Here is a 22,912-nt window from a genome sequence, read left to right on the forward strand (position 1 = left end):
AGCAGCTAAGGGGAACATGCTTTAACTGAGAGTCTTAAAAGTGAAGTGGGAATTCAGGTCTAATACTTCAGATTTCTGTGGCTGTAATTGAGAAGCTAACATTGTATAGGGGGAATATATGCCGACAAGCATGCAAGCTATATGGTACAGTCCTTCTGTAGACCTGTAAAGTTAATGCAATTAATTTCATTTAGAATGCTTTATTCCTCTTCAGTAAGTCTTTGAGAAGCTTAAATTTATAATTGCCTTTATCATTATCCTAGCTGTTAATGATTAAAGTATTTTATTCTCATCAGACAGTGAGCTTTTGCAAGGTATTTTAATAGCAAATAACAAATCACAAACCTTTGAAGACACCTAGTTTATATTATCAATAGATATACAAGCACATGAAAATCCAGAGCCTAAAATCTCTTTTTAAAAGTAAATTTCATAGAATCACAGAATGGTTTGGTTGGAAGGGGCCTTAAAGATAATCTGGTTCCAAAACCCCTGTTGTGGGCAGGGATACCTTCCACTAGACCAGGCTGTTCAGAGCTCTATTTATCCTGGCCTTGGCTTACAGGGATGGGACATTTACCACTTCTCTGGGCAACCTCCTCCAGTGTCTCACTACTCTCATAGTGAATAATTTCTTCATAATATCTTATCTAAATTATCACTTTCCAGGCTTTTGTCAATTACTACTTTTTGCCAAATGCTTCAAATACAGTACGGTGCATTGAAACATGCAGTTGTCTGAAAATATAATTATAAAGCACAAATGCATATTCACAGGATGTGTGGTTTTTTGAGGGCTGAAGGCTGCCTCCTCATGGTTCTCTCAGGATGTTGGAAGCCCAGGTATGTAAGTGTGAAAATACCTTGTGCACTGAAAGGGTGCTAGTTTCAGGATTAGACATCTTGGATTGGAGTGGGAACTGGAACTCTTCCCTCCTTCTTTCACTGATAAATAACCAGCAGTCATCAGGCCCCTGCTGAAAAATTTTCCTGTACTCCAGTCTCCTGCCAGAGCTGGCAGCTTCACAGTGGTTTATTAAACATCTCTTACAAACTATTCAACATTGCCTTTGTCTGCACCATAGCATACACCATGTCAAACCTGCAAACAGGAAAGTCCTTTAAAGCCACCAAGTGCAGTGCAGAGAGCAGGAAAGGCCAAGGTCTTTGGCGTTAGCACAGAATGTGTAAAGGAAAAATGACTAGGGAGTAAATAATTGTTTAGACACAGAAAGACATGATCCACTCAAACACTTGCTCATGTGGTTCTCTCTTCATGCTGCACCTTTTGTTTCTGCAGTTCCTGAGGGTTGATCTGTCCTGTCTGCTGACTCTGACTGGTAGCAGCTTTAGGTGAGCAAAAGCCAAATTAAAAAAAAATAAATATCCAAGTGTTAAAACTGAAATAAACATATATACAAAATAATCCACTAAGTTTTGTCAGGGAAACATTTGGTTATAGTTTGCTTTGTGTCAAAATAAATAAGTAAACCCTTTGCAAAACAACTGTTCAAAGTTATTGCTGGACTGAAAAAAATTTTACAAAACAAATACTGATAACAATTAAACTGTTAATTTAACACTTGAGTACTGTAGACTCCCAGGCCTTTACTTCTTTCTAACTTCTAGTTGTTTGGCTTTCTTCAGTGTGGCAGTTTTTTTGCTCTATGCTTTTTCCAGTGACATAGGAATTCCTGACAAGAGCCTGGGAGCCTGGCTGACTAGTGTGTGCCTATCTCTTAATTGTTTCCTGCCCTCCAAATGAGGCTTGGGGCTGGGGGAAGGGAAATTGGAAAAAGGTAGAAACCTCACACTACTAAGGTCTTATTATTGGGGCAAGGAAAAAAAACCCTGATCCTTCCCTTAAGAATTTGTGGATGTTTTTTTAATTTACTTGTAAAGAGCTAAAACGTCATGTTTTTTCTTGTGAGAGCTGGGATTCTCATGTAATTTTAGGAATTCTGGATCTGAGTTGTCAGGAATAACACTGAATATGGAAAAATTTAAACCAGTAGTGTTATGAGCTCCAGAGACCCTTGATGTTTCCCCTACTGCTCTTAAAAACAAGATGTGGTAATATCAGAATTTAACCTCTCAAGTTGTCCTTCACCCAAAGAAATTTTTCTAGTTGCAGACAGAGGTTGAAAAAACATAACCTGAGTACATACAAAGTTCTTAATTTCCGAAGGACAAATTTGACAGACCACCTACGCTACTTTATAGCTAATAATTTCAGGGTGAAACTTATGTTTTCTGAATGTCCACAATGGACAGTATAGAAGCTCTTGAAAGCTGGTAGTTCCTTAATATTTGCCAACATTAGGCTCCTGAGAGGAAGGCTTCCCTGGAATTAAAATGCATATCCTAGAAAACTGCTTCTGAAACCCAGCTAATGCCATAGTTACTGCTGTATTTGTACTATCTGTACTTACAAGATTTGCAAGTTATTGCTGAGCATGGTGTCCATCTTATGAGAGCCAAACAGATGGAAGATCCACGTTGTACTCTGTTAAAGAGTTAAGTGCAGTGAAGGAGCTCCAAGGGGTCTGATGACACCCAGGGAGAACTGTGGAGGAGCCAACAGTGTCCTGGGTGTTGCAGGACAGCAGCGTGTGTTTATAAAAAAAGGGCAATCCACCAAAATAAACCCAAACAGTGATGTATGAAAGCATCACCCCCTTCCCTGAATTGTGAGTTCTACTTTGACCTCTCCATGTAGCATCTGTCCTTACAGGAGACTGGCACACTGCAGTACTGCAATAAAGACATGTGGTTGGTGAGTCTGTGTGGTGGAAGTGCAGTGCTGTAGTACTCACTGTGGCTCAGGCATGTGGCAGCTGTGTTAGCATTGCTGTCCCCAGGCCACCTGGCCCCTGGCAAGGCGGGGTGCTGTGCCAGTACAGATGGGGTCCCTGGGGCTCAGGCAGGTACCTCCAGCACCAGCATGGGAGCTTTGCTTAACCTATGGAGGGCCAGGCATGTATAGCATGGGAGTTTAAACCACCAGCCATCTATTCCCAGGATGGTGCTTTCACAGAATCTTTTAGGTTGGAAAAAACCTCTGAGATCATTGAGTCCAGCCTTTGACCGAGCACTACCTTGTCAACTAGACCATGACACCTCCTTGGGCAGACTGTTCCAATGTCTGATCACTTTTTCTGTGAAGAAATTATTCTTAATGCTCCACTAAACCTTCCCTGATGTAACTTAAGACTATGTCCTGTCATCCTACTGTTGGTTGCCTGAGAGAAGAGGCTGACCATCACCTGGCTACAACCTTCTTTCAGGTAATTAGAGAGACTGATAACATCACTCCTGAGCTCCTCTTCTCCAGGTTAACCAACCCCAGCTTCCTCAGCCACTCCTCATCAGACTTGTGCTCCAGACACATCACCAATGACATTGCCTTCCTCTGGACTTCTTCCTATGTTTGTCATGCTCTGGCTGTTCCTCTTAAGTAAATCAGAGACATGAACACGGCACTTGAACATGCTAAAGGCTATGGCCAAGTTTGCATGTGCCACAGAAAGATCAGAGGGAAGATATGAACCTGTCACAATGTTACTGTTGTTCTCCCTAAATCTGTTCTCTGTTCCCGTGGAATTGGCAGGTGGGGTGAAGCACGTCCAAACCAAACGCGTTAATTGCAATGAGTTTGACTTTGTACTTCTCTTTACTGATTCATCACAAGCCGTTCTTATGGGGTCTGGAAGCTTCCTGCAGCAGGGTTTGTGTGCATGCAGTACCTGGCACCAGGAGATCTCCTCCCACTGGAACTACTGGGCATTGCTATAATGTAAGAGTAAGTAGAAATAGCAATCAAAGCATCAGCAATAAAAGAATAAATTAGATTAACTCCAATAAAGTACTTCCATGGATGCTCAGTGATATTTTACTGGGCTCCCAGGACTTGCATGTCCTCCAAGTCTATGAGTATGTGAGAGTAAATATTAACATTTTGGTGAACACTGACATAATTTCAGTGTTTCAAAAAAAGTTTCAAAAGGCCAGAATATTTTATAATTCTTGTGAATTTCAAATAATTTCCTTTGAGCTGTTTACAGTTGAAGGAGGGAGGGCGGAGGAGGAGGAGGAGGGCAGGGAGGCAGTGTCCGTCTGGGCTGTCAGTGCAGCGCCTCGCAGGAGTGTGCTGGGCAGCGGCCGCCAGGCGGCGCCACCGGCGCGGGCCGCTGCGGGCTGCCCGCCGACAGGGGGCGCTCGATACCGCTGCTGCCGGAGCGCGGCACGGGCCTCAGCCCGGCTGAGGGACAGCGCCGGCTGCGGGACAGCGCCGGCTGCGGGACAGTGCCGGCTGAGGGTTAGTGCCGGCTGAAGGACAGTGCCAGCTGAAGGACAGTGCCACCTGAGGGACAGTGCTGGCTGCGGAACATTGACGGCTGCGGGACAGCGCCGGCTGAGGGACACTGCCCACTGCGGGACAGTGCCGGCTGCGGGATAGAGCCAGCTGAGGGACAGTGCCGGCTGAGGGACGGTGCCGGCTGCGGGACAGTGCCGGCTGAGGGACACTGCCCACTGCGGGACAGTGACGGCTGAGGGACGGTGCCGGCTGCGGGACAGTGCCGGCTGAGGGACACTGCCCACTGCGGGACAGTGACGGCTGCGGGACAGCGCCGGCTGAGGGACACTGCCGGCTGTGGGGCAAGGGCGGAGTTGCGGCGGGGCTGCGCGCAGCCTTGTGGTCTCCTGGCGGTCTGCTCCGGAGGAATCTGCGCTAGTTTTCACGCGGCTCCGCTGCCGCTATGGCAGGGACGTGTTTGTGTGCGTGATGGCGCTCACGGGGCTGCTGCCCCAGTGCCCCTCCGCCGTCAGGCAGCACGGAAGTGTCGGGGGTCTCGCAGTGAGTTTGGTTTGGGTACGACCGAATTGAGGCCGGGTGTGTGAGATGCGCTCCAGACCGGTTTGGTGATGGGTACGGCTGGGGGCTGGGTCCTTGTTATAATCGTGGAATTATCACAGAACGGTTTGGGCTTTAAAGGCCCCCTGATCCAACGCCCAGCAATGGGCAGGGACAACTTCAACTACACCTCAGAGTTGCTCAGTTGCGTCCAGCCTGACACTGAATGCTGTCAGGGATAGGGTGTCTGCACCTTTTGGGGTGTTCTATAAGTGTCCTTCCTCTGAGAGTCTTTTTCCTCAGGACGAGGCCGTGGCCAGTTTGAGCCCCGCTGGCACAGCTGCTGCTATGGGCCATGGCTGGACTCACCCCGCAGCTCCCGCAGCTGAAAGAGTGAGCCTGAGAGGAGGCTGGGAGACCTGCCCTGCTGCTCCGCAGCTCCTAAGGGCCTGATCCTGCTTCCACGAGAGTCCCAGAGAGTTTCTGTACCGACTTTGGCTGGGGATTGGCTCCAGTCCTACATCACATAATCTTCTGAAGTGAGCTGTGGCTGTGCATGGCTGGGCTAAAAGGCATCTGCATTTCCTCTTTCCCATTGTGGGGTGAATGGAACAATTAGTATTTGTGCATTAAACCCTTCTGAAATAAAATCTCATGACTGCCATCTCTCTGTTTGCTATATTTGAACTGGCTGGAGGATTGTTTAAATATATCTCATGGACAGTTTACAACATGAATTATTTCCTGCCTTTGAAAAGCCATGGTTTTAAGATATCTAGCAAGTTTATTACAATGAAATGTCACATTCTTCAAACAAGTCATCAAAAGAACAATTTTTAGCAAAGACTAGTTTCCAGCATTCACCATTCAGAAATGTTGCGGAGTGTGATCTTGGTTTAAATAAAATAAATAGAAAAAGACTGCATTTGATCTTCCCAGCATTCCTGGGTGTTCCATGCAGGATTCCTACTATCTAGCTGATGTTCTAAGGGTTTTTTTCCCTTAGTACCCCTGCACCTGTGACCAGGCTACTACCCCAAGTTGCTCTCGGTTGGGTATTTAAGGCAGCTGTTGTGAATGCCCCCTATAAAAATGTCCAGGCCCTCTCACTTTGTAGCATATAAAATGGTTACACTGAAGACTGTGTAATATGTCTCAAAATGTTGGGGGGTGGGGTAGCAAGAATGGGTTAAATGCACTTTAAAAAGTACATTTAGAATTGTGGTCCCATGTGGTAGTCATATAAAATTTTAAGTATTGTTTTTTTCTGTGAATGAAAACATTTTTGGTGTTTTAATTTGTTCTCATCTTTTTTTTTTTCTTTTTTTTTCTTCCCTACTCAGCTCTTGCCCCTGTTCTTTGCCTCTGGTTTTGTTGGTGAGGATATCACAGTGATGTCTGCATTCAACCTGCTGCATTTGGTGACAAAGAGCCAGCCAGTGGCCCTGCGAGCCTGTGGGCTTCCCTCAGGTTGAATGGGTGCTGCTTGTTGTGTCATGCATAATAAAGGCCCTTGTAGGAAGGGGTGTCTCTGCTGCAGGAAACAATGTGCTATGGGCTGTTCTGTTTAAATTTTCCTTTGAAGTAGAAGTTTCTTTGCACTTTTTTCTTTTTTTGTTAAAGTCTCTGAGTTGAGTGAGCAATTTTATATCCGAGATTGTAAAAATCTTGGAAATGCTGACTTCCTTGTCAAAATACAGTCTCTTAAATTTTGTATTATTTTCCTCATTCTTGGCAAAATATGTGTCATTAAACTGAAAATATTTTACTTAATGCCATTCCTAATTTTAAAAGATAATATCTAAAAGAATTTCACATGTTGATTGCTATTAAATCATTGCTATTAAATCATACTTAAAAGTATTTTCCAAAATATTTAGCAGTACACTATAGTTATACTCCATGTGTTTATTTTCACATTTTTATTATAAATCAAGTATGTTATACTGAAAATCATGTACAAAAAGCGTGCAGAATTTAAAACTTAATTCTTTCATTCCTCTGGCAGCACATTCCTTAATTACATGACACTTGTCTACATAACTAAGTGGAAACATGCAATTTAATGCCCACATGCAGCTGCACTTTTCATGTAAGGCCCAGGTTTGACCATTCAGTCTGGGAAGGGTGCTATAAGAGCCCATCTCCATGAACTGATTTTATCATGAAAACCTTGAACCTAAGTATTTTGTGTTTCACTTAAAAGGCAACAGTCTGTAATGTCAGTGTAAAAATGTCAGTATACAGGGTTATGTGGGAGAAAATAGAAGCTGTGCTGAGTTAATTTTGAACATTACTAGAAATTTTCTTGCTGCCCAAATAAAAAAGATACAGTCCTGGCTGATCTGTGTTAGGCCTCGAAGATGGGCCAGCTTGGGTGTTTGTGCTACACTCACAACTGGTTCATAAGAGTGCAGAATGTTACAAGCAGTTTCTCCCAGACCTGGACTTAGCAAGCATATGGAGGTGATGTTTTAAAGATTTTTTTTCAGTGATAAGACATCAGTTTTCAAGCTGATGGATTTTCCTAAAGCTTATTAGACTTTATTTGAACTAAATCTGAGTCCAATTTTTGCAGCATTTATGTTCCATTTCCCCCACATGTGCGCAAAACTCCCATTAACCTTGATAGGAACTGAAAACACATATTGAGGAAGAGAGAATAACCCACATTGTGTCAGCTTGACCTTGGTTTCCTGTTATATTTGCTCCTGAGCCAGATTTTAAATCCTAAAAATATAGGGTAAGCAAATTTCCTTAGCCCTCATTATGCACCTTTTGATGTGTGCTCATATTGCTGTTGTCTCCCTGAACATGGGGACACTCAATCTTCTGGCCATTTTGTTTCCACTCTGAAAAGGAGATGTGCAAGCTGATCAGCTAGAAACACACAGACCCCACAGGAGGTTTTGCTGCTCTGTACCTGCTTCCAAAGCACTGCAGTAGCTGTTTAATCAAGTTGTTTTTCTGTCATAATCCAGTAGTCACATTTTGGAATACAAAGTTAACACTACTGTTTATTCCCATCTCTTAGATCCCTAACTGTGGGACCATTATTAGATTGAGTTCCAATGACTGACTACTTTATAGAGATATATATAGAGAGATATTTATATCTAAGAAGCTCAATTTCACCTGCTAACAGTGGAATAATATACAATCACAGATATCACATATTTTAAGAGTAATCTAAATTCCCCAGATGCTTAAAAATTAATATAGGCTTGCTTTGCCTTTGGTTTGGGTTTTTTTGCCTGTGGTGTATTTAAGGGGTTGCAAGTAAATGGCATAGCATGTATCCAATAAAACATGGGAAGGAAATGTCAAACCAACATCTGCTGAAATGCCACAATGCCCTGTGACTTTGGCTTCTGAATATACAGAAAACACCCCAAGTTCTCCTGAGTTTTTATAACATAACACTTTGAGCTAGTACTTTTCCCACTGTCCAGTTCTGTGTGAATTGCAGTCCTGTAACCATGCCACCATGCCATATGTCCACCAAGTCTGGGACTGTGTGGAGCTTGGCCACCTTTTAATTCAGTGGCAAATTCAATATGGAACGAGACTTTTTAACCTTCTGGAACCCATGCTCAGAGTAAGGAAGCAAAGTGCCATCAGACCAGTAAACTGGGCTTTCAAACAATGTTTTAAACACTATGCAGTTAAATATTTGCTGGACAAGGACTTGAATGAAAGTATTGTTTCAATTTCTATGCTTGGAATGGTACCTCTATCCTTCCTGTAAGGAACAAAGCAACACAAGGCAATATATAATTTATATTTAATGTATAGTTGTAGATGAGAAACAAGAGGGTTTTTTTTTTCGCATCTCCCTCCCCATTAAATTAATTAAATACTATTGGAATGCATCTTAGAATAGAGATGACCTGTTCCTTCTCTGAGCTACTATTTTGTAAGCACTTGTGAGATTCACTTATACTGGTGTTTTTACTTGTTCTTTTTGTGTTTATATATTAGCACCTGAAGTGTGGATCTGTTCTTCCAAATTGTATTTTTAAAATATTTTTTTTTGTCTGAAGTTAGGGCTAAACGTTTCAATGTGTGCACACCTAGTGCACTGTTTGCTCATAACATTTTTTTAGACAAGATGGCAAGTCTGAGCAGGAGCAGGAGCTCCCAGTAGATGGCACTAGGCATTTGCTGTTCTGCACACCCAGGAATATATAAAAAGCTTCCCGTCTAGGAGTCATTCATTCAGAAAGCACACCCTGAGAACTTAGGAACATTTACAAGTATTTTAAGAAAAGCAAGAATACTGAGAAAAAAGCGAAGTCTTTGCCTGTATGCAAACTACCATCGCATTGGTTCAAGGTTTCTTCATTGTCAGTGATGACTGCAGCTCCATTGTGTGACAGAGAAGTGTTGCTCCTTGAGCCCACTTTATTTGAGCTGAATGTTCTGAATTTCTTTGGAAATGTAGGATGCACTCAGTACCTGCCAGGATTTAATTCACAGAAATTAAGTCTTTAAAAAAAACCCACAACAATGCCCACCAAACTTTTAGTATAAAAACTACTTCATCTGCTTTATGCATACTAAGAAGCAACTGATACAAGCACTGATTATGCAGATTCCATGTGCATATGTTTTCTGAAGCAGACCACCAAGCTATAACCTAGAAAGATAACTTATATTGCTTTGCTGTGTCTTTTAATTATTATGGGTTCTCATTTCTTAAAAAGACTCTTTATTTCTTTAACACTTTGAATGTTGTGCTGCTTACATCACATTTTTTGCATGTGATAAATTGGATTTTCCTCTCCTGTAGATCAAAGAAAATTATGGTGCTTGTAAAATTAAGTAAAAGTAATGATGAAAAAATTATAGGGGTAGACTTAGGGTTGGGGTTTTTTCCCATATAATAAAGTCCTAGGTAATATCAAATTGTTGTGTAGTGTTTAATTACTAAAATAACTACTAGTAGGAAACTGTACTTTTCTAGCATTAGATTAAACTGCAATGCATCTGTATGAAGATGGTGTTGGGCATATGGTGTAAGTCTTTATTAAGTAAATATCTGTAGTATGGTTTCTCATTCTTTTACTAAATCTTTGTTAATTCTAAGTTCTAACATAATGTCTTTTCATAAAATTGAAATTAATAGTGAACAAAAAATCACTGGGTCTCACAACTGGATTTTTAGCAGTAATCTGTTAACATAAAGAATTACTTTTAGAAGCAGATCTTGAAAACATTTGCATACATGAATTATTTGTATGCATTTGTTCCTCCCAACTCTCAAACTGCTCATGTCAATGAAATATCTGTGTGCATACTGCTTGCCAGCTATGGCTTTAACAACTGAAAGTCTAGTAAAGACTTTAGTCTTGTGGGTTCAAAGTACAGTAGTTGCTGTCAAACTTTGTGTGACTTGAGTATGACTAAACATTTCATATTGTCTGTTTCTATGTTCAGAGATATAATTTCTATAATGTATATTATAACTTCCCCTTAGTTTTCCGTAATGTGTATCACCAGAGATGTACTACTCCAGAAGTCTGTTCACATGGTCCAAAAGAAAATAAAAGTAAGACTGATATTGTATAGCATAAACCATCCATACACCTATGGTTAAATGCCTGTCAATGTTTTCATTATACATTCATATTTTCTGGGGTTTATGTCTTGAACATAAAAATTTGCTCTGGGTTTAAGTATGCTATACAAGGTCTCAGATGAATGTATTTGTTCCTCAGAACTGGCTGGGGGGCAAAAATTAAAATTCATTTGTATCCAGCTAAATTTTAAAAAATGCAAATATCAATTTGGATCAAAAATAGATTTCTAAATTTAGAACTCAGTCTTACAAATACCCAGTTTACTGCCTTCCAGCAGTTTTGAGGAAGACTGTTGAAAAGAGTAGAAAATATTCACTGTGTGATCTCAATGGTAAATAGCATGTGAAACCATTCATGTATAATTATTATATAAATATCTGTGTATATGTTTGCCTTTTAGTCATATGATAGTAGAACCCTACATTATCATAATAGAGCATAACATTATATTTTTTGGAATGGCTTTAAAATGAGTTTGAAAAAATAGATAAAACTGTCTTAATGGGAGTACATTTGATGTTGTAGTGTGTTTACAAATGTTCCTTTTGTACAATAATATTCAGTCTAGAATGCCTTACTTAATACATTTTAAGACGAAATTTATTAGTAGATATCTCTTTTGGTGTAGTACTCTTAAAAATGTCTAGTACTTGCCAAACCTGGGATCATAAAGAAGACAAGAAACCTTCTGTTACGTTCCTTAGAGTTTGTACTCTTTTTTCCGCTCTTTTTAAATCTTTATTCTGGTGATTTTGTACTCTTCCTCATCTGCTCAGGAGACAGATGGTGCTTGTCCCTGGCCCACCTGGGTGGAGGCTCCTCAATGATTCTTCCACTGAGAAGCACTGGGATGATGAGACATTTCTTGTGCTCCCAGATCATGCACAAAGACAGTCCCTTAATGTGTACCCTGATGGATCTTTTAAAGTTGTTTCCATTCCCTTCCTGCTCTCATAAAGGATCCACCACAAACCATTTCCACCCTTCTTGCAGGAATGTTTTAATTCTGGGAGTTCATAAATTTCCTGTGTTCCATTCCTGAGCCTTCTGCAGCTCAGGCTTAGTGTATTTTCTGCTTAGTTGGGTACGGAAAAGATTAATTTTCAGGGTGTTTCTGGGTTTTAAAGTTTCTCATGAAAAGTTTCTTTTTTTAGTTATTGGAGTGTCTAACAGGAGGACTAAGAAGTCCTTTACGGATTGCCTTCACATTTTCCCCTTCAATTAAAAGAAACTCCTGGCTTTGTCTTTTCTCTGAGGAGCATGTGATGTGAAGGAGAGATGACAGCACACAGAAAGAAAGGAGATTTTCTATATTGCTGAGCTGAGGGAGGACAAGCAAGAAAATGTGCAAGAAGTGAATGTGAGCCCTAAAGCCAGTAAAAGTATGTTGGAAAACAATGGAGGAGATGATCACTTAGGGAATTTATAAGCTTGGAATTTAATGGAACCTTGAATGGGTCCAGAGTGTGGACTGGGAATCAGGCACTAGAGGCTCCAACATTACCATACCTTAGCTGCTAGGTTAACCATAGGTTGCTACAGCACAGATCATGATCTGGGGATAAATGAGTAGAGACAAGGTGTGCCCCACAGAATGCTAAGGAGGGGAAATTGTTCTTAGTTACAAGCTAAATATGTATCTCAGTTTGTGATTTCCTTCAAAAGAAGGTGTGCTGGGTAGGGATGCATGGCTAGGGTACAAAGGTGCCCTCTGCTCTGTCTGGAGAAGAGGTTCTTGTGGAACGGGAGGTGCAGGCAGCCCAGGTCTGGTGCTGGCAGCTTTGTGCACTGTGGGTAAGGACTCCTCATCAATGCTCTGGCCCAGGCCAGGTAGTCCCAAGGACAGCAGAGCAGTGAAAGTTTTCACGAAATCCTCTTAAAGCCCTTTTACAGGGCTTGACCCCATCTTCTCGACTCATAAAGCATGGCTGAATTTTAACTAAATATAAGGAATTCCAGAAGGCCCATTAGGGAACAGAGTTGGCAGTCACAGCCCTTTTTGACTGGTCCTCTACCTTTAGTCCTGAAGCAGATTGAGAGGGAAGTGGGCTACAGTGTTTTCTGTGGTGTCATAGCAGAGAATGAACTGCAGCAGTGTCCCAGCAGTTCTTGTCTTCATGCTAGGTATGTCCCTCTGTGCTTGGGGAAGTGGCATGAAAGGCCACAGAGCAGGCAGAGCTTTTGCAAAAGTGTTCCTTACCCTCCACAGCTGAGACAGATCAAGTTTTTCAGGGGGTTAGACTGGGGTGTTATAAAGAATTGGAGGAGAGGAAAGACCTTCCCCCAGCTGTCTCCTTTCCTCCACCCCCAGCCCAAGTACAGATTGAGGCACCTTAAGTCTAGAAATCCAGTGCTCATTTCACAGGCCACACATCACTATTGTGGAGGAAGCAGCAGGAGGATTTAGCAACAGCCTGAATGCCAAAATAAGCTACACACAACTGCTGGAAAATGCTGACTTTTTAATTGTTTCTGCTGCAGGGTTAAACCTTTATTAAAGCTATGTGAATAAACTTATTTTGATGACTTAATGAAATATTATAAATAAAAAAGGTAGCATAAAGCACTCTTACTAAATTCACCTTGATCTCACTGTTAATAAAATGCTTTTCCATATGTTGGGCACTCTTTTATTGATTCTGTCAGAAATCTACTGACCAGATAAAGAGTGCTCAGTGTTTCTGTCTTTCTTGTTTTTAATTTAAACAAATGTAGTGCCAGTGAAAGGTGCTAGGATAATATCAGCAAAACAAAAGTCTCTTTATCTGTTGGGGGCAGAGGAAGAGAAATCCATCATTATAAATATTCCCCCCTCCATGGCTGTACCAATAGATCTTGATCTTTTCTTGCCTGGTTTGCATCCAAGAGTAAGGCAAATAGGTCAGCTGCCCTGTGCACTCTGTCTTTGGCCATCTCAGCAGAAACAATAACAAATGTGGCAGTTTTTAACATAATGAGCTTTTGCTCCACTTAATTGAAGGTTCTTCTATTCACCAGCCTCTGCTGAGCAGCCACATGCTGTTGTTGCTGCAACAGTAGTGAAGATGACAGCTCAAAAAGCTGCAGAGGAAACTGTCTTCATCTCCACCAGCTAATGCAGGGTAGTGGTGGACTCCTCTCAGTCGTTATAATTTGGAAAGGTTGTGAGACCAAGATTGTGTCTGGTAGTGACATTTATTTCATTGATGTCAGACATGGAAGTAAAGTAGACATGCCTGGAGAGGACAAAAGGAGCTGATTTTCTTTCCCCCTTTCCCACTAAGCAAAACACTTCAGTCTTTTGTTAAATGTTTTTTACATTCACAAGGAGGAGAGGCAGCTTCAGATTTCTTTTCCAGGGAATGACCCTTTGGCTTGCATGGCTGCCTTAGTGTAACTTGCTGCAAGCAGGTTTGCAGACCTGTGGAAACAACAGATGCTGCCTATATGGGCCTGCCTGCTGGGATCCCAGTACCACTTTCTGTGCAGAGAAAACAAGTGCATAGAGATGCATTAGCTGGCAGTCTGGAGGTTTTATTTTTTTTTTTCTTTAATTTTTTTTTTATTAAACAAGAGCTGTGCTGATGACCAGATGGGAAAAAAATGTGATAGCTCTGTTACTTGATAGTATGGGAAGTTTGCAAATTTGCAGAGAAGGGGCTTGCCCTTCCCTAGTGACCATCTGACCCTCCTGGTGTTAAGCAAATAATTTTTTTTGAAGACAGTTAGTTTTTGGGTGGTGTTCTTTCAAGATAGAACCTGGAATTTGACCCAAAATTCAAACTACTGTTCTGGTACCTGGCTTTTGGATTTTCAACGCACAATATAGTGGAAATGGTCTTCGCTCCATTACTTCTAATGCTTGCATGAAACTGCAAATGGTATTTCAACAGCAGGTGGGAGTTAGCTACCTACAGCAAGAAAGCAAAGGAACCACGGATCTGTTTTTCAATGTGTAAGACATTTATGGGGGTTTTTTAATGATGAAGTTTGAATTTTCCTTAAACCTGACCTCCAAACATTTCAGAGGAAATTCTGAAACTGAAATTTTAGTTTCTTTTGCAGCATTTATCCTAGTCACCAGCAGGCTAAGGTAATTTGAAATGGCTTGTGAGGGAATTATAAAAAGAACTATCATGTCAAATACAGGTTTTATAAAACTGTGTTTTCCAAATACAAGCCAATAGAACTGTTTGCAATGTAACCGTTCTCAAGAGTTGTTCTTTAAACTAGATGGCAGTTCCTGGCTTGTTTGCAGTGAGAGAACACTGCAACATTCTCCTGAGAAGCTGAAAACTAGAGGCTGCACAGAAGAAATTAAACAGAAATTAAAATATGTGAGAGAGAGTTGTGAGTTTGCCTTTTCTTAATCAGACAGTGAGGCAAAACTGGCAACAAGAGGCATAAACTGTGAAATGAAATCTGAAGTAAAAAGAAATGAGAGGTTCCACTTTTAAAAATACTAAGTGTTAGCAATAGTATATGTAAGGATATTTATTTAAAGAAATGTATGCAAATATTTTTTAACTTTGTGGAATTCCTCTTAATATCAGTTTGAGGTAATTTACCATCAATCTACCAAGATTCGCTTATAATGGGACAGACTTTGGGAAGCAAAAAGATGTATACTTAGAGCCAGATCCTGTAGTCTCATGTACAGTCATAGACCCTTAAGTAGCTATGCATATTTTCAATGGTGTGCCTACACAGGTCACATTGCAGGATTGGGGCTGAGGTGGAATATGAAAAATAAAAGGTACTATAAGGCCCCTAAAAAACTGCTTGGTTATATTAAAAGAAATAGTACGGAAAACTAGAAGGCTGATTTATTATATGGCTGTGCCCTGCTGGAACATTTGATCTTGCTGTATTTAGTTCAGGAAGTCTAAGTGGTATGTGCTCAGTGCATGACCATAATGTCCATTAATGCTAGTAGAATATAAGCATAGATAGAAGAGGGAAAATGGATGTTGTATCTTCCATGCAGTTGAAATATTGAGTTAATTTCAGTGATAGGAAGCAACAAAATGCAAGAAAAAAATGTTAGAATGGTTCAAAAGAATGTTTGATATAGGAAAGCTATCAGGCAAAATGCCACCACATTTCAGGGCATATCAGACACTAATCACCAACCTCTGGTGTGTTGGAACAGGTGAGGGGCTGAGTTGAGGAGTAATGGTCTGCTAACTTGTGTCCATCTGTCTGAACATATCTGGTTGCTGGTTTTCTTGTGATTGCTTATAAGGAAGGAGTGTTATGAACCACAGGTTTGAAAAGTCAGTTGGAACTTATATGTGAGGTGAGATGATTAATGTCTTCATTATCAGGTCAACACTCAGAAAATACTTTCTGTTCACTTAATTTGTACAGCAGACTTCAGAGCTGAACTCTGAAATGCTCATAGTCTGCGGGTGAATAGTAAATGGCAGCATGCCCTCCCTTGCTTTTCAGAAAAAAAAATCCCATTCCTAAACACAAGAATACTGTGAAGTCTCCAAGAAGGGTTTCTGTTGATGTTTGTTTCACCCTCCTCAGGTTTTTTTTGTTTGTTTGTTTGGGGTTGTTTTCCATTAAGATTTTTGAGGCTGGTCTTTTCCTCACAAAACCTTCCACCCTGCTCCAGGATCATAAGTGCCTTTAGTGCTGCTGTAGCTGTTGCCAGAGGGCTGAAGGAGCTGCCTGAACACTGCTTTTCTTAGGAGTGCCAGCCCCAAAGAAGGCACCATGGGGTGCTGATTAGAGAGATTTAATCTGGCCTCCAATCCTGCAGTGGATCAAAGGGGATTTTGTCTGTCTTTGCAGGCAGTTCACCTCTTAACAGCTGCATCTAACTGGAGTTCAGAACATAACTGTCCTGGCCTTTTCTAAAAGTCATTGCTGGGAGCACTGTCTCCAAGGAACAAGAGTGCCAACATAGATTCTATGAATCCGGGCTCTCTTATTCTCATACAGCATTTAAATTAGCCTCACCTTTAATCATGTGACAAAATGCTGTTTGTAGAACTGATGACCTTTTCTCTCATTTGCCTCAAACTGTGGGATATGCCAGTGAACTCTGAGCCTGCCTTTATGGCTGAGCTGCTGAAGCATTTTGTTGCCTGTATGGACCCTTTCCAGAGCCCAAACCTCATCCCATCTATGGAGAACCAGATGGAGGAAGGTGGTCAGCCTGCCCATTTATTCTCTAGTTTAATAATTAGCTCAATAACAGCTCCATTACTAGTGGCAGTTTTTCTTATATTGGACATCTTTGTGTAGCTTTATGTTGTCCCCTCCCAGAATACAAACAGTTGCCTTGAATGTGATAGTCATCTCATGTCATAAAGGAACAGCTGCAAAACCAGAAGGAAACACTCTTTTACCAAAAATTATGCACTTTTGTCCCTCTTGCATGTATTTTTTTTCCTAACTGAAGGAATGTATTCCTAGAATCTCATCTAGTATTTTCTAGGATTAATTGCATTTTTATAGAAGCTTGTAGGCTATCCCCATTTCAGATAAAATACCCCTATATCCTCTGCAGTCAGGGATGAGTCTTGCTTTACCTCTTGGCCTCCACAGCAATAGGGAAATAGTGTGATCCATTTACTGAGCTATCTGTTTGTTGCCAGAAGTTAAATAGTAAGTACAATTAATTTAATAGGGCCATTCTTGAATGCTGAAGGCTGGACCAAGGGATTTTCTTTATAATTTGTAGTGCAACTTTTTTTTGATCGATACTCAAATTACAAACTTGAAGAATCCCTTATTGGGGTCGGTTGCATTTTACCTCAGTGTAGCTTGGCAAAATTCCCCTGCAGACATAAACAATTGTTTGTATTATAAAACATACGGTTAATTATTAAAACAAGGCATACAAAAGATCTTTTTTTAACACACTTCCTACTTCTGATCATTGTTGTGGATCATGTGGCATCTAGAAATTTTCTTATGCATATAGTAAACCCACAGATTGGAGACCATTAAATTTGTAAATAAAATGAAAAATTATTTAAGGAATGTAAAGGGGGCAAACTGACTGTTTAAAAAAACCATTCAGTATTTTCACTTTTTCAAAGTGAAGTTATGCTTAGTTTGCCTTTTTGCAGCAGCAGCAGCAGTTATGTAGCAAATTGAATTTATTTTTTAAAATTATGGCAGATATTTTAAAAATTGAAGAGATGTTAGTTTGTAAGATTCTTTGTTGCTCCCTAGACTACTTTTTAAACTGAAATTGTAGAGAAAAGACTGTCTCTCAAACAGTTTCTTTCTGAGCTGCGTAATGCAAGATAACAATAGCTATTTATATAATGCATATGCTTCCTTTCCCTGTTAGCTATACTTTGAAAGACTTATTAGTCCTAGAGTCCTGCACGTTTGGAGAATAAAAACCTCCAAAGTTTGACATCCTTAAATAAGCAACCAAATGTTATAAAGAACAAACCTCACTTACAGTTAGAAAACAATATTTACATTTAAGGTTGAAAAGCCAGGATGTAGGAAAATTTTGCTAATTTGGAAGGTGACCTTTAAGTGCACCAAAACCAAATAATTTGTAAGCTATGGCACAGGGCACATTCCTGCAAAATTTGTGTGAATACTGCTTTAGTGGTTCTTGAAAGACAAACAAAGAGACCTGGAATGAAATCTTTATCCCTCTCCCAAATAAGATTGAAGCTAACAAAGGCGTACAGCAGCGCTCTTTCAAAGCTTGCCATTAAAATGAAGAGTCTGCAGCACAGCTAATGAGATGGGTCAGAGTGGAAAACAATCTGTTTTTAAGAATGTTTAGATCAAAAGTAATTTCTAATCTATGAAATAAAGTCGCTTTTCAATACTTTTCTTTCACTAGTAATGCTTTTTATGTTTGCACTATTTACTTCAATCAGATGTTTTCAATTTTACTTTTTTCTTCCTGAAAATACTTCCTAGGGTTAGTTGGTAGTGACCAACAGCATTATTCTTTTTCTCTCTCCCCTATTCACCCACCCCCACACATTAAAAAATTGAGAAAAGAAGAGGGGGAGGAAGAAAGAAACATCTTTTCTTAAATGATTTGCAAGCATCTGTGCTCTAAGCTACTTTTTATGAACGCTCCTTAGTAATGACTCAAGGTAAAAAAGCAGAAAAGCATCCAATGTTAGGAAATTGCAATCCAATACCATGTAATTTAAACCTGCCATTGCCTCTCCTGTACTAAATGACATACAGATGGGTAGCTCTGTTGCCTCTACTTTGGGAACACAATTGGTCTTTTTATGAGTGTATATATATTTCTAGCAAAAAATATTTTCGTCGGGAGTGTTTATTTCTTATTGCACTATATTTTAATTACTGTCATAATTAGAGTGATTTTCCCTGCTATATTTGGTCAGTTAGTTTTTGCCAATGCTTATCAAAGTTACCTGAATATTTTGCAATTTATGTTATTACTTGGAGAATTTTCATTCCCAGAAGTAACTTTATTGTTGTTTTTTGCTTTCACAGTGTGGATTTTTGCACTATGCAAATGTCTATTTTTTACTGTAATCCTTATGTACTCCTTGGATTTTCTGTGTGAACTAAGCAAAGTGTTAAGATTAGATTTTCAGAGGAGGGTAATTTCAACAGAACCCTCCTTTGCAACAAATTTTACAAGTTGAACCTTGTACAGCTTTGTGCATAAAGAAATTACTTATTCCTTAGGACTTCTATTCTAGTGCTTCAACAGTGAAAAAAGAAAAAGGCTACTTTTTTAACAGAGAAAAGGTTGAGGATGCAACTAGAAATTAAATCAACCTTACTGTAATTCTGAAGGTTAGAATTGTTTTTCAGCTACTTTTAAGGGAACTGAAATTGCCAGATGTTGTGGCTAAACATCATATGCCCATTACCATAAGTCTCCAATATAGATGTCTTGTAAAGAATGTTTCAGCTGTAGTTGGGATTTTTGCAGATCTTTTTTTAATGGTCGAAAAGCGGTACTTTCTTGTGAATGATTGTGTGCTCAACAATTTAGTGTATAACACACCAAAGGGCTTTGGCTGTAGCACATTGTCACTGCTCCAGTGGAATCACTTGGCTCTCCATAAAAATTCTTTTCTATACTTATATTTGAATAAATAATCAGCTGCAATTCAGCTGAGCCATTCTTTGTGCATTAGGGACCAGCCTGGTCATTGACAAGTGAATGCAGAAGCTATACTGTGGCTGTCTGCCAAAGCAATTATTCAGGATTTAAGCTAAAAAGGCTCCTTCTCCCATATCCTCTCCTTTTGCAGGGTCATGTAGGGATAAAAAGGACTGTAAGGTGGTCTTTTCCCAGGAAGAGCTGAGGAAGCGACTGACACCCCTGCAGTACCATGTCACTCAGGAGAAGGGGACTGAAAGGTAAGGCAGGATGAAAGAAACTCAGATCTAAAAACACAGGCATCTTTCTTTTTCACCCCTCCTCTTACTGCTGTTTCCTCACCTTCCCTACCAAGTTTTGTTGGTTGTTTTCTTCTTCTTCCAGGATTTCTACACTTGTTTACTAACCCCTACAAATTAACACTACTGCAAAGACAAGCATCTGCAACAGGGGGGCCAGGGCCAAGGGTCTTGTGTGACTTTTTCTTTTAATGAACACTGCATGTCTTATAAAGTCACCAGGCTCATAGTTAGAGTCTGTTTTTAGTTTACTACAAAACGTGTGGAAGTAATAGTGGTTTAAGTACACTTTTTTTGGAAGACATCGCAGTAAGCAGAACCACGAGGGAAATGGCCCTGTGCCAGGAGGCTGGAGTTTTGAAGGTGGCCATTGTAAGTATAGACGTTTTGGCTGCAGAAAGAAGGTAGCATAATTTAGTTCTTTTCCACCCCACTCCAATTTCTTTTTGAAGCACATGTGGAGAAGGTATTTATTGGCTCATTTGTGGTTGGAATGTCAAAAATTTTCAATAACTGCCCTCACATGGCTTTAGTCGCTGGAACCCAGCCTTAAGTCCTGGAGGGGAAAAAAAAGGACAGACTTCCAAGATTGTTTTTAGTGAATAAAGTCTCTCTCTCTCAGCTGATTCTAGCCAAAGGTAACTTGCCAAGGCCCAGCCATTTTTTGTTGTCTAATTTATACCACTGAGCTTGGCGCAAGGCCCTGGCTTTACCTCTGCTCTAAACGTACTAATGATGTAACTGCTTGTTTTCATTCAAGAGCTGCAAGGACTCCCTGCTGCACGTGGGGTCCTGGTTAATAGGCAAACCTTTTCCTGACAGCGCTGAATTTGGTGGCTGAACGTGCCAGAGAGGCTGGTGGGGACAGTCGCCCTCCCCACCCCAGCCCTCTTCATCCTGCCACAGACGTGGTAGGGCAAGGGGACGGTTTCCTTTACTGGGAGACCTGCCTTGCCTTCCCCCCAACCCTCCGTGCTCTTGTGTACGGGACCAACAACGTGATTTAATGCACACAAACAATCGGAGATTAGGTCATTCTTAAAAATCCTGTTTATAAAAAAAAATTGGACCTCATAAAAAGGGTGAAAGGATAATAAAAACAAGCTGCTGAGCACATAGGCTTTTTGTTGGGCTAGCGCAGCTGATTCGTATTAGGTGAATGACCTCCTAGCCTTTTAGATTGTTAACTTAGAAAAATATTCCCTTAAAGCTGGAATATTGCTTTTCAACTGAAAATATAAGGCGTGCACAGCTTGAAATCCTGGACCAATTATTTCATTTTCAGCTACAATGTCTGTGCCGCCCGGGCAGCCGGCGTTGGCCTGACCCAGCGCCACGGCTCTGCAGTGCCTCACACCTCGCTCCACTGCAGCCACTGAGCCCTGCACGCGGCCCAGACGTGGACACAGCGAGGTGGGGCAGGTTGAGCTACGTGCCAAACGATCTGTGTTTACAAAAACTTGACATTTCACTTGCCAGATAGTGGAAGACTTCTATTCTATCCTTTTTGGTTTTGTTGTTGTTCCAGCCTTTGAACTGTGGGACAATTTGCCTCCTTTTGCATGATGCGTAACATCCGAGGCGCACTAACGAGGACGTTCCCCTTTTCCTGTGCTTGCTTTATTTGCTACCTTTAATAAAAAACAGCTGCCAACTTAGAAATCGTGGACTTCTATAACATTTTTCTAAAGACTCAACTACTTTAAAAATTAAAAAAAAAAGGAATTCCTTTATTTAATTTTAAAATGCGGTCTTATTGTTTTACCAGTGCCTTTGAGGGGGAGTACACACACCATAAAGCTCAAGGAATATACAAATGTGTTGTTTGTGGAACTCCTTTATTCAAGTGAGTATGCTAAATATAGTTTTGAGATTTTTGTCTCTTAGATTATGTATAGTCTTGTATATATTTCATACATAATTGTACAAGGTCATTTCATAAAATCACAGAATGGTGAAGTCATTCCACCTTTTAAAGAATGCAAGAGAAACAATGTAAATAATGCTGTAGTAAAATTAATCTTATAGCAAATATAAAAAATTAGGATAAATGAGATAGGAAGATGACATTCAGGTAAAAGAGGAAGTATGACAGGGAAAAAAAAATCAGTAATTTTTTTTTTTTTTCTATATGCAGCTCTACCAAGTAATTGTAACAGTCTTTCACTGAGTCAACCAATACTGAGGTTTGACTGTTAGAATTACTTCCAGGTAGCTTTAAGAGATACCAAGTGGCAATGCTGAATTATACATACAGCATTTTAGCTGATGATGAAAAAAAAAGTAGATGCATTTTTTTAGAATTCAAGCAGTTAAGAAAACAAAACTGTGTAATATTTCATTACTTATTGAATTTCCATTCATCCAAATTAGCACACATGGAGAGCTGGTTTAAAAATACTCTTTAGAAGTACTGTGGGAATTATAGCCCTAAATTTGATGCTAGAAGCAGTGTTGATTGAATTCCCTTGATCACTGCATTGTTCTACACAGATTCCATTGTTTATGTGCTTTTTCTTATTTCTGGCTGCTTGTGTTCATTCTGATGGAGAGTTTAATTTTTTTTTTTTCCCCCTCAGTTCTCCCTAACTTAGTCCCTTGCACTTAAAGAGTTACCTTTACAAGAGCATGAAGCAGGATGGTCAGTATAGCACTAATACTACACAATATTGTGCCAGTAATAGGTTAAAGGAAAATACAATTGATGTAGTTCTAGAATCACCAGATGTGGCAGTGATAGTTGTCCTCAGGAGATGTCTGTAAAATGAAAGAAGCACATGGTCTCTGTAATGTTTGATTCCTCTGTCAGAAGGATTACCTGCAGAAACTGGTAATAATGTGAATCTTTTGGGTTGAAAATCGGATGGTTACAGACACAGCCAAGACAATAGTCTCATGTCATATGTTACGATGGTCCTTGGCTTGCGGGTGCAAAGTGGGGATCCAAACTCTCCATAACTCGTCTTTCTACTCTGCTGCTTAGACTGCATTCCACTGCTTACTATAGCTAAATCTTTTGAGGGGAGATCCTGGCTCTGTTGAAGTCAATTCATATTTAGCAAATGGAGTCAGGATTTCACCTTCTACCTTCAAGACTGGCTTCCTCTCT

The 22,912-nt window shown here is 40.3% G+C and overlaps 1 protein-coding gene across 3 annotated transcripts in view; it reads left to right on the forward strand.

Moving 5' to 3' along the window:
- The window catches only part of MSRB3 (methionine sulfoxide reductase B3), a 79,069-nt gene that overhangs the window by 15,959 nt on the left and 40,198 nt on the right, over positions 1-22,912 (forward strand). For all 3 annotated transcript variants that reach the window (XM_059472115.1, XM_059472112.1, XM_059472114.1), the window contains exons 2-4: positions 6,199-6,325; positions 19,656-19,764; positions 21,572-21,649. In XM_059472115.1, the coding sequence (XP_059328098.1) occupies positions 6,250-6,325; positions 19,656-19,764; positions 21,572-21,649 (263 nt within the window). In that variant the 5' untranslated portion in view covers positions 6,199-6,249. The remainder of the gene's footprint in view (positions 1-6,198; positions 6,326-19,655; positions 19,765-21,571; positions 21,650-22,912) is intronic.

This window comes from Ammospiza nelsoni, chromosome 5 (assembly GCF_027579445.1).
Source record: "Ammospiza nelsoni isolate bAmmNel1 chromosome 5, bAmmNel1.pri, whole genome shotgun sequence".
Classification (NCBI taxonomy): Eukaryota; Metazoa; Chordata; class Aves; order Passeriformes; family Passerellidae; genus Ammospiza; species Ammospiza nelsoni.